Source organism: Zosterops lateralis, assembly GCF_965231275.1.
Source record: "Zosterops lateralis genome assembly, chromosome: 9".
Taxonomy (NCBI): Eukaryota; Metazoa; Chordata; class Aves; order Passeriformes; family Zosteropidae; genus Zosterops; species Zosterops lateralis.
Genome location: NC_139769.1, coordinates 16,798,210 through 16,810,732, shown reverse-complemented (window position 1 = coordinate 16,810,732; position 12,523 = coordinate 16,798,210). Strand labels below are relative to the sequence as shown.

At 36.4% G+C, this 12,523-nt stretch overlaps 1 protein-coding gene across 3 annotated transcripts in view; it reads right to left on the bottom strand.

The window, feature by feature from the left end:
• The window catches only part of RPAP2 (RNA polymerase II associated protein 2), a 40,654-nt gene that overhangs the window by 25,898 nt on the left and 2,233 nt on the right, over positions 1 to 12,523 (bottom strand). For all 3 annotated transcript variants that reach the window (XM_083867597.1, XM_083867598.1, XM_083867596.1), the window contains exons 4-10: positions 12,027 to 12,125; positions 10,962 to 11,027; positions 9,724 to 9,812; positions 7,467 to 7,502; positions 5,696 to 6,620; positions 5,286 to 5,380; positions 3,449 to 3,529 (exon numbers count right to left, since the gene is read on the bottom strand). In XM_083867597.1, the coding sequence (XP_083723723.1) occupies positions 3,449 to 3,529; positions 5,286 to 5,380; positions 5,696 to 6,620; positions 7,467 to 7,502; positions 9,724 to 9,812; positions 10,962 to 11,027; positions 12,027 to 12,125 (1,391 nt within the window). The remainder of the gene's footprint in view (positions 1 to 3,448; positions 3,530 to 5,285; positions 5,381 to 5,695; positions 6,621 to 7,466; positions 7,503 to 9,723; positions 9,813 to 10,961; positions 11,028 to 12,026; positions 12,126 to 12,523) is intronic.

Below are 12,523 nucleotides of genomic sequence, written 5' to 3'. Positions count from 1 at the left end.
CCACGTGGTTTCCACCCTGTCGGGGAGCCTGACTGAGCACATGGATCCAAGTGGCAGAAGCTTCCAGGATAAAGGACTAAAGAGTAAGATGCATAAAAATTCCATCTCAAATAACCTCCTGATAACTGAGTAGTGCCCAGCCTGTAAAGCAAGGGAATTCTCAATAGGGAAATTGTTGGAATCCAGAGAAAATAAAACCAGTAAACCCAGCATCTTTGCAAACACAACAGCCTTTCTTCCCTACATCCAGATTCCCAGGTTTGGGCACATATAACTGCAGTTCAAGAATCTGCCCATTCCACAAATCAGGAAACTGACTTCGTGGGATTAGGATGCAAAGTTGTGACTTTAGGGGACCTCAGCTACACCTGTATTTTTTCCAAAACTTGCACTAAGATGAGTGAGGTTTAACTAACCTAGAGCTGCACAGGCAAATACTGAAGTAGATATTGTTTTTCTTTAGTTTTCAGCTAGGCCAATTTAACCATAAAACACAGCTTTTCTATCTCCTGGAAAACAGCAACACATTTACATTCTGTAATATCATTTTGATTGATGACAACCAGCAAAAATAAGTTACTATTTAACTTTAGGCTTTGAGAGAAATGCAATTGCTTGAGAAAAAGTCATAAACATCCTGATCCTCCCCTATTTCCACACAGAACTTTGTCTATGACCAAGTACTACTGATTGACTTGAAACCCAGAACTTAAAATTCCACTGAACAAGGGTAATAGGTAAAATAGATATTAATAAGTGTATATACCAGAAAACATATATTCATGATACATACTTAAAAGCTAAAAGACTGTCTTGGACACATGATAAAACCAAGTTGTAATAAGAAGTCTTGAACATATCTCACATCTGATTCATTCGTAGAGTTCTATGTCAATGATAAGCTCCATAATGGGAATTAAAATACTTGCAACCATAAAATACAGATGGGATCCTATTTTCAAAACAAAGTATTACGCCTTAAAAAACCCTAATCATACATTCAAAATCATTTATCCTCAATTTATATATAAGAAGCTAATTTTCTCTTGATCTTTTAACTAAGTGCCCTAACACACTCTGGAGAATTATTTGACATCTCAGTTTTCGTAACAAAAGCTTACAGGCACGGAGGGACTTTATTTGGGAAGAGCTCTAACCATTCTAAAATGTCTCTTGAGATCTCTCTAGTGTGTTTCTTAGCAGTGGTGATTGAATAAAATGCTGCCCAAAGGAGGCTGAACTGCAAGTGTTCCTTTAAAAACCAATGGAGCTGAAAATCGTTGTTGCTTAGTTCACCACATGCTCTTTTACCCTTCTTCAGCTAAGCTCTACTACAGCCATGTGTTTTATCTACTGCCCTCTTTGGCAAGCTCTTCAGCCTGAAATATCTTCAGTACAAAAAGCAGGAAAGAGCACAAGCATTTATCAATGCTCCTCCATTGTCATTAAGCATTTGAACTGCATTAGAAAGAAAGTAACATTTGGATTTCTATACCCTGTAAATACAAATACAGTTTAAAATTTATCCCAAGTCTCCCTGCCAAAGCATTCAATCCAAAACTTAAGAGACTACTAATATTAAATAAACCTACATACCAAACTGGAGATTGAAGTCTATGCTTTCATCTTAATATCCATGAGCTAGCTCTTGTGTACCAACAGACTTCTACATCAGTAATGCAACACAGAAAAGGGGCCCAAAGGCTTTTCTGTTTCTTGTATTTTTGTATTATTTTGCTATCAGTGACAACAAAACTCCAGTTATTTTGAAATATATAAGGCTGTTAAAATTCTTGTATAGTACCCACAATTGTCTTTAACCACTCCACACCTAGAATCCTGAATTTCTAAGCAACTGATCCGGAATCTTCACAATAAAGAATCCCAAGAAGTTGCTACCATTACCTTCAATTTACTTTCTAACAAAAAAGACACAAAAATAAACTCACAAAGTGTTATCTAAGAGATCAAAAACGATTAGGGGAGACCTTTAAATTAAGATGAATTACTTCTACATGAACCAGGTATTGGGTTAAAATCCAAATAAACTGGATTTGGTTCTATTCTGTAAACCCACAAGTGTGTGTGTATATACATACATATACATGTATGTGTTTTAGAAGTCTACTTTGGTTTCTAGCCTCATTTACTATAAACCACTGAAAACTTTATATTCATGCCCCATTGTCTTTCAATAGGAAAAATTATTTAAAATAGAAGCTCTGTTTTTGAGCCTTCCTAGGTAATCCAGGCCTTCCTAGGTAATCAATCATAAAAAGTATTTTGAAAGACACCAAATGTAGTTTCTCCAGTTTTATCAATCCATAAGCTAACGTGACTATTAAGCATTTAAACTGCAGAGCAACAAAACTGTTTTAAGACACAAAGATCTTACTCAAACAATTGGTATCTCATACACTATATACAAAAATATTTTTGCTGGTTTCAGTGGTGGTGTTAAAAGGTGAATCAGAACTTAAAAGACTGCAATCACAGAAGCAAATTCAAATAGTATCAATGGTTTTATTTAAAAGAGATCATGCACAGTTAACAGAAAGAAAGAGAGAATCTTCCACAGTAAGAAATCTTGCACAGAGACATCTGTGTTTTAGTGGCATCATTCCAGACATGGGACAAATCATAAGGAATTGGGCAGAGCTGGGTTTCTATTCACCAAAGTCTAGATTCCTTGTGGCAAATGCTACATGAATGAATTTTTGAAAATTTACATGTAAATGCAGACTAAGCATGTGGGAAGGACATTTCAAGAGTGACAATGTACACACAGTTAGCAACTGCTGTTGCTCTTTTTCTGACAATACTTGAGGATGCAGGACACTCTAGGTCCAGGTTTTGAGAGCTGACTCCCAAAGAAAACCTAAAAATGCTCAGAGAAGTTACCATTCTGTTTTCACTCCTTTTTTATCTCACTGTTTCCAAATACTGTCTTTAGTTCTACTGACTGAAGCAGAAGCTTCACCTGTGGTGATATAAGTGCCCACTAGATCTACTTCCCTTTTAAATCAGGAACAAGACAGATCCAACTGACTGACTCTAGAAGTTAGTGGTAAAAAATATTAATCAGATTAAAACCCTTTAGCCCAGTTGCAGGGAGCCACAGCAAAAGAAAGGGACAGATCTCAGAAACTCACGCTTAATAGGAGGTGACGAGGTAGCAGAACCTTTAAAATACTCACCAGCATCCTCCAGAGACCACTGGCCTAGTTTTTAAGAATCTACAAATACTCCTGGTGACCTAGCCACTGTCAGGAGCAGGGAAAGGGCTGACTTGTCAGTCCACAGGGAATGCAACATTACCTACATGAACACACAGCTAGAGAAGGACAGATCTGCACTAGGGCCCTCTCTGTGGCCAAATCACAAATCATTTAACAGCATGTTTAATTCATCAATTTATAAGAATCTCTAAGTAAAGACCAATACTCACCGGAAAGTTTTGACAAGATTTTTTAGCTCTGTGTGCACATCACCTGAAGCGATCTGAAGAGGGCCCAAAACTGCAGACAATCTAGAAGGCAAAAGACACCAGTCAATATACATTTTCCTCTCTTTCTCGTTTTTTCTCAAGTAGGACTTCCACCAAAGCTTATCAAAGTTAGTAAAAAGGAAAAAAGATTGACTTTTGTGCAGCAGATCAGGCCTGTAGTTTTCCTTTCAGCTCCCTCTGTACACTGTTTGGGCCGACATCTTCAGTTCACAACTGCCTGTTATTAAAAATAAGCTCTAGTTCAGTGTGAATGTGAAGTTTAAATATAGTTCTTCTACATACATATACTTAGTAATTTCATCTATTGCTACACTTTCAGTTCTGAAAAAATATTCTTGCAATTACAAGGATTAGAACTACAGCTCTTATAATTTTTTTGAAGGCTTCTATTTACTTGGCTCAAAAATAACAATACAAAAGGAAACTGCATGTCTAAATGAGGTATTCACACATAGTATACCTGCTAACCTCAGACTCACACAGATGCAACAGAAATGTCAGTCCACTGTGAGCTTGATAGCTGAAATCCAGATGATAGTTATCAGAAAATTTCAAAAGAGAGAAAAAGACAGGTGTCCTCCTTACTTATCTGTGCATAAAAACAGACCACAAAAACTGCACATGGTCTTTAACTAGTTGTCGAGATTCCCAGATGATGGAAATAATATCCTTTATTTTTCACATATGGGATTAAACATTTGCCTCAATTTATTTGTTTAATAGTTAAAATTCTCTGGCATTTGAATATCCAGTGATTTGCATTTATTTGCACATAACACATAGTGCATCAGTATTCTGGAAAACTGCATGTTTTACAGAAACTAAACACAGGACTCTTATGATGCTGGGCATATTCATTGCTTTATCACAATGAAGAATTATCTCTTGATTGTGACAGGACAACTGCATCAGCTCAGGGAATTTAAAACAATTGACACTTACAGACAAGACACTTGGGGGCTGGTTTGATTCCATGTTTGTGGCCTATCCACACATGGTGCAGGTAGAGAAAAACAGAAAGGATTTTCTTTTTATTTTGGCTGGGATGGGAAGGTTGGTTGTGAGGTTTTTAAGTTAAAAAAAAAAAAAAAACCTTCTGCAAAACCTAGTTTGGTGGGTAACACAAACTACAATGACATAAAAGTAAATACCCCTACCAAAACCCAAAAGAATCATGACCTTCAAACACTCATTTATCTGCACTGCCTTGACAAGGAGAATATTTTTCAGGTCCTCCCAGCTTTGACAATTTAATAATTTAATAAACAGCTACATCAGAAACGCCTTAATTTCTTTTGTGTAAGTGTGTGTAAAACCTTTTTATGTATGTGAAGAAGGTCTGATGTTTAGAAAGTTTTAAGATCCAATTCTGAGGGCCTTTAGTGATTGTAGCTAGGGGCATACTGATACCAGCCATCCAAACATGCTTTAGAAACTCTCTTTGTAAGACCTATGTTTAAACAATTACAATGATTTGTTTACAAGTAACAGTATGCTTAATATACAAGACAAATATTTGCACTCCTCTCAATCAATTCCAAGTTTTTCAGTCTGAACTTAAGCAGTTGGTACCTACAGACTGTGCAAACTGACACCTGCAACTGTACTACAGCTGACTGTTGCAGAAATAAGTAAGTCCTTTAGGGCAGTAATGGGCTTGAGTTATGACTAGGGCCACCTAGAAGAGCCAGGCCCATCCTTGGACAGTGTATTTGTTACTTAAAGCAATGATGAATGAGCATCAACTTCAGACTGACATTCACCAAAGGGTACTTACGCTTTTCTCAGTTTTTCAAGGACGATTCGCTTCCTAATCTGCATTTGTGCATTTGAATCAACAAGTGGGAAGGTGAAATCTTCCTGTTGATCATCCTGTATTAGACAAGAAACTTTAACAGCCATAATTTAGTGTTTAATACACTAGTACATCAAAAAAGTCACAGATTATCAATAAATATTTAAACATTAAATAACTCTTATGTCTCTATTAAAAAAAGAACCCCAAAACTACTTTTTAATGGGCAGACACTTGTAAAATCTGATGCAACATACAGTATATGCAGCTACTAGAATTTTCTCTTTCTCCCTGAGACACTTTTCCACTTATGATAGCAGAAACAAAGTGCTGTTCTTTGAAGGTCTATTCCAGCTTCAAACAACTTCCACACTGTTCCACCTGACACTTACTTTGTCTTTGCTTGGATGTTCCCCTGCTTGCGCTTGTGTTGCTGCCTCTTCAGCCAAGATGCACCTTCCTTTATAGAACTCTCTGACTCGGAGTTCTAGGAACTCTGTTTCTTCTTTTAACTTTTCATAACTAGGCACAGGCTTAACTATTCCACCTGAGCTTGTGAAAGGTAAAGAGTAGTTCAAACTGTTTTCAGACTTCCCTACAGCAACAGTGTTGAGATCATCAGCTGCATCTAAGTCATCCTCATCAAGTTCCTCAGTCTCCTGGTTGACAGATGCTGTGCACTCTGATGAGCAGAAAGAAGTATAGTTTGGGCCATAGAGAAATTTTAAAGTTTCCTCAGTTCTCCATTCCATAAGTGTCTGCCTAAGCACTTCCAATAAACTGCCTTTGGAATTAACTGGATGCCTCAGTTCAGGGTTTTTATGTTCTGTTGAGTTAGCTAGTGTTCTTTTCAGATGTTCTGCTCCTCTTTTGTTCACACCTAGAAAAACTATCTGTGATCCAAAGATTTCTGAAGCACTTGATTTCCCAGGAGCAGTATTGTTTGAAGGTGGTGCAGTTACTTCATTATGAACAGAGCAAGCATCTCCTTCTTCCCGAGTGTCTAATTTACAACGGGAGAGTTGTTCAGTGGCTTCTACCACATCTGCATCTTCAGTTTTAGGGCTGGCATGAACTTTCTGAGCATGTTTCTTTTTGAGGATGCTTTTTCTGTGCAATTGTTGTGCAAAATTGGCTGAACTTGACTGACTTCCTGGTAGGACAGAAGAAATAAATCCTTGTTCAGTATCAGAACTGCTGTCACTGGCTGTGTCATGAGAACCAGATTCACACGGATCTGAAGATATCCTAGGATTTTCAATGTCAGATGCTTTAATTACTTCATCACGTAGTTTCACCTCTTCTCCAGACTGTCCACTACAATAGAAAATACAAGTCATCAGGGAAATAAGAAATGGCTTTTACCTGCAATAGCTTTTCATTCTCATGTAAGAATGGTAAACAAAGGATTTCTCCCCTTATGGCAGAAGTGTAATTTTTTGCTTTAAGAATCCTAAGTGCTCTTCTAAAAGTCTTCTTGAACTCTAAGAGTTGTAATACTCTACAATCAAAATGACAAGTACAGAGAGTATTTAGAAAAGTGAGTTCTCAGCTGATTATTAGTAGTTAGGAAAGAACAGTACGAACAAGATACTATTAAAGACAGCAGTACAATGTCAGACTTAGCATCATGAGTAGTGCAATTTTAAAATGAAGACAGGCAAGCTAACATATATAGGAACATAGTACCCTTAAATCAGGGACACAGCTCAGCTGTTTCAGCATATGTAAGTTTGCCACCTAATGGCAACGCATTGCAAAAGAAAACAAACAGAAAGCTGCACAATACACAGTGAGATGACAGAGTAGTGTGATTTCGTTTTGCCAGATATAGATCTTTTAGATTAAGAAGTACAGAAGCTGTCATCACATATAATTGGCACAATTTTCTTTATAAAGAATAGATGGCATAAAATATTCAAAGTACAAACAGTGTATTTGTTTCAGATTTCAACAGGCTCAATTAAGACACACAATCCAAGAGCAGCTGTACACTAAATCATACAGATCAAATATGCTGGGTTAGAATCACAAAAAACCCCCAATGTTTGCATAGGTTCTAGTAAGGTCTTTTTTATAACACAACAAATCAAAGATTCCCTTTTCATCTCCTAAAATTTCTACTGTAGGTGCATCTAACAAAGAAAAAATTGTTCATTGTACCTCCGTCCCTCCTTCAGCAGCTCTATGTCTGGTGGTCTGGAAAAAGAAAACAGAACGATCATTTTCCTGTAAAATATATTCTCTTGAAATACACATAAATGCAAAAATAGTTGAGTCTGGAAGGGACATCTGAGGATCTTCTAGTCCAACACCCTCTGTTCAAAGCAAGGCTAGCAAGAGCAGGTTTGTGCATGTGTTCAGGGAGAGTTAACTCGTGTGCCTGCACTACTATGGTGTGACAGTGAACAGAATTTAACCCAGTCACCAGTCACACACAGGTTTGTCAGACAGGACCTCTGCAAGGCTCTAGTCTGATCTCCTGCTTGAAATGCAACTGTCACCAGCACTAGCTTAGGTCAGCCACAGATTCATGAAATTTAAGTCTTGAAAACCTCCAAAGACAGAGATTTCAAAATTTTCCATTCCACCATTCAAAATTTTCCTGTTTCATTCCACCATAACCTTAGTACAGTATTTTTCCAAACATCCAACCTGAACCATTCATGTGATTATCTGTGGCCATCAACCAAGAATAGTTTGGCTCTGTAATCTAACTTTTTTCAACTAGTTGTACACTGCTTTCAGATCACTCTTGGTCTCCTCTTCAAACAAGTGAACATACCAAGATCCTCATAGATCATAACGTTCCTACAGTAAAGACAATCCAGAGCTATTTATAGGAAAATGTTCCAATTAATGTAAAAATATAAATAGTCAGGATATTTTTTAGTTATCTTAAATTTTATTTTGTTAAAAATTCGGCTATCAAGTTATATTTTTTAAAGAAATTGATTTTCAAAGGTTTCCAGAAACTAAAAATATTACTAAAGAAATTCTGACGAGTTTCTTTCCAAAGCTCTACTTGCAATTAATTTACTTCAATTCAGTTGTGAGGCAGCATCACAGTCCTATTCCTCTTATCCAATACCAAATGTTAAAAATCTCATGTATCCTATAACTGGAAGAAAACCTTTTAAGCAGGCACTAAATGCAGGTCAGTGCACTAACACCTTTCAGTATGCAAAAGACCTCGCAGGAAAGCTGCACCACTCATCAATAAACTGAGTTTGGAAACTAAAGATGATAACACAGAGTGATTTAAATTATTAGGTCCCTATAACTCTTCTTTGGAGTTTTAAGTGGAGGTTGTAGTCTTTTCTGTCAAAGAAATTTCAGATATTCTACTGTGTCAGTGTGTATTGGTGTGTGCACATGTATGTGGTTGTGCAGAGGTGTAGCTAGCCAAGAACTACCTGGGAGTTTGTTTATTTGTTTGCTGAAAATACCGCCTCCCCACCAGAATAAATAATTACTGTATCAGGCATAACAGAACTATACACTTTTGATGTGAAGGGTAAAGGGAGATTTTAGAAATATTTTTCTTAAAGACAGCAAAACAATACCTCAAAAGCACTGGTAAACCTAAACTTTTAACGAAAAGTCTAGTTTTACCTACTAGAATACCTCAGATCTGATGAAGCTGCTCTAAAGCTCTTCTCTCATTGATCATATCTTTCATATGACACATATAACTGCAGCTAGTTTCTTTTGTTGAAAACCAGGAGACTATGAGAAGTAGTGTCTTGGAGAATGAAAGCTGAGTAAATTTGCTGAGCATTCTCTGTGCAAGTCTTTATTGTTCAACAGTGACACCCACTGGCTCCATTCATTATTTGCAAGCCTGTGTTTCCTAAGCTGGGAACATAGACTGCATACACTCTTCCAAAATGTGTATTGCAGGAAGAACAAGAAATGGGTGATCAGAAATTTAGACTGGATAAATAACCTCTTCATGTTGTGGACTGCTTTCAGATGCAAGCATTCATGGTCTAAGCTTAAGATCATTGCCAAGTGCTGTGCTAAAATTAGAAAATCTCTTGTAACAGAGTAAGATTATTTCATCCTGTACATTACACAGTTTGTAAAAATTCAATCCTAGTCAGTCCATTTTAAAGTTAATAGGAATTAACTATTATATCTGACTAGTCTTCCCTCTAAACTAACATGGTCATGTCTACTAAGTAGATGCAGGCAGCACTGAACCATGTCAATTACTGCTTAAAATCCATACAGCTACAACACTTAAAACAAAAAAAACCATAAGCTAATGTTAATAAGCTAAGCTAATGTGTTAACATCAGCTACCTCTGCTTCAGCCAAATCATTCTGATGTGCTGCAGCTACTTAATTACCACTGCAGATTTACAGGGAGATAATATTATCAAAAGGTGCAATGAATGTATAAGATTATACTTACTTTTCTTCTTCTCTCATCCACACTGGACTTTTGGAAATTTGAGCTTCAAAGTATTTAGACACTCTATAGCAAAAGTTGCTGCAAAAGCACTGGCAATGAGAGAAAGCAAGAAAACACAGCTAAGGCCAGCTTTAATACATAGAAAGGTGCAAAAGTAATTCCTTTTAATGACTGTAAAATTAAATAACAATACATGTTTCTTCTCAAGCCTGTGGCCAGGTTTTTAGTTCACCTGAGAAACCCAACCTATCAAATAAGTCTATCCCATTCTGCACAAGCCATATTTAGCTGCTTCTTTCTTTGCCATTTTTCTGCTTTCTGCACTTTTATTACACACTGAGAAGCAAACTGGTGTTGGATTCTATGTAACAATAATTAAAAAAAAAACCCCAGCAAACCTAACAGTTCAAACAGCAACCCATAACCCAATATGCTGTTCATACAGTTTGGAAGATATACAGTAAAATTCAGATGTTTAATAATGAAAATTTTGGTTAGCAACAGAACCTGGTATTTTGCAATACTTGGAACAACATTTAAAAATCTGCAGCATCTTTGAAAAATTGATTTGCAAACTAGCATCACAAGGGAAGAAGACAAAGCATCCCACTTCTGGAGTTGGAGTCTTGCCTGATTGCTCAAGAAAGCAATTCCTAACATTTTGTGTATCCAGAGTTTTAATCACAGGAAAGGAATGCATACTAATGACACTGAAAAAAATTGTTCTGTAACTGGAAACATTTATCTTACAATTTAGTGTCTAAGCCCTGTAGGTGACTGTGTATCCTGTGAACTGGCAATGACTTTTAAGCAACCACGTATGAATATGCTTCCAGAGAGAAACGGTTTGTGAACAGTTAAGTTTTATGTTGAAAAGCCCTTAAAAAAGAAACCTAAATGTTCCCCAAAAAAGAACACTAAGAAATATATAAGATGTAACTTGTACTACATTACTGCAAACTTCAGTGATTGAAAAGGATGTGACCCTACTAAAATTCACTGACTATGCTGGAGCAAAATAAAGAACACTTCTTCACAAATGCCTTTAACAGATCAGCTGTGCCACATTCAAACAGCTATCCAAGTAAAACTTTCCATGTTCAAACAGTCTGAAAATTATTTTCATAGGGACACCAAACATATCTGCCTCTGAATCAAGCCACTGCATGAATGCTGTTACAAAATACATTTCTGATGTTGTCATTAGAGACATCTTAGAAATACAATTGTTACCATACCTTTCTTTCAGTGATATCATAAACTCTGTTCGTTTTTGTTGAAATTTTGTACTTCTGCTTTGGCACCTAAAACAACATACTTTCATCAGCAAGACTGTCAGTTCCAACATGACTACAGAGAAAACTTCATTCTTAATTCACATATTTGGGTATGTGCAATATATTCTATTTAACTTTAACTGATTTGCATACTACAACCACTTCTCTCAATTCTGATGTTGCACCTTCTCAGTAAAAGGCAACTCCACAGCTCTAAGAAAACCAGTGCTGAACAAAAAGCAATGGAGCTACTATGGCAGAAGCTTTTCTCACGTGTAAGTGCTGAGCAATTACAGACAGGTCCTTCCTTAATCCAGATCTATTTATATGCATGTGAGACTGTACTGCCAGACCCCCACCACTACCCAGACAAACCCAGACGAACTTATGTAAACTATAACAGTCCTGAAATGAACATCTGTGCAAATATATGAAATCCAAAACAGTAAATTGTTTTGTACTTGACTAGATTGTTTTCACATGTAGCACTGGTATTACATCACAGGTTATCTAACTGACCTCTGAGTTCTACTTAAGCTCTCATGCACTACACCTAAACAGGGGTAACTGCTCTTGACACAGCTGACACACATTTTCACAGCAGAGATATATGCATTCACATAATAATATCCTTGCATTGTATTGTTTTTTCACTTCAGTCCTTCTCATAGACATCTGTTGCTACACTGACAGAAGAACAAGATTTCAAAGTTTTTTCATTCACAAAGGAAGGCCATGAAGCCACAACTCATTCATCTTTATCACTGTCAAAACAAATGCATGGATTGTGATTCTGATCACACAGGAACTGATTCTGTCATACAATAACTGCTGTATACTGATCACATTTTACCTTTCACGTCAGAAGGATTATACTGAAATGGAATTACATAATGCCTGGCTCGTTATTTGACAGTAATCTGTGCTTAATATTCTAAGTTTAAAATAAAAAAAAAAAAAAAAAGCAAGAGAATAAAAATTGTGAAAAGATTCTTTTGATAACAGCGTTAAGGAAAAGCAACTTACATTTTCCAGTTTGTTCTGGCATAAAGGATAACCACACAGTTTGATGATAGACCTTTCATCAACAACATCTTTATAGTGAGATGGAGTAATACATTTTCCCTAAAATGACAAGAAAATAGTTACACAACAGATACTGGAAAACTTATCAGTTTTTGTACTCAAAACATCTCTTAAGCATACAAATATCTTAAATTTTATAACAGTTATCGATTAAGTTTAATAGACAGCACTGAGAACCTACACAGTAGAAAAGGTAAAAGGGTAAACAGAGAAGGAAAACAGACATGGGCATTTATTTTTTACATATACAAGACCTTCATAATTTTGCCTCTAGTGTGGCACCCATTTCTGTAATTTTCCTCTATTTACATGTTTTGTACACCTATTAATCAACCTATTTACAACCTTAGCAAGAGTAATCCTCATACCATTCTAGCAAAGCTCTGCTTCCAGATAACTGGGGCATTATAGAGACTGTCTAAATTTACAGATGCTAT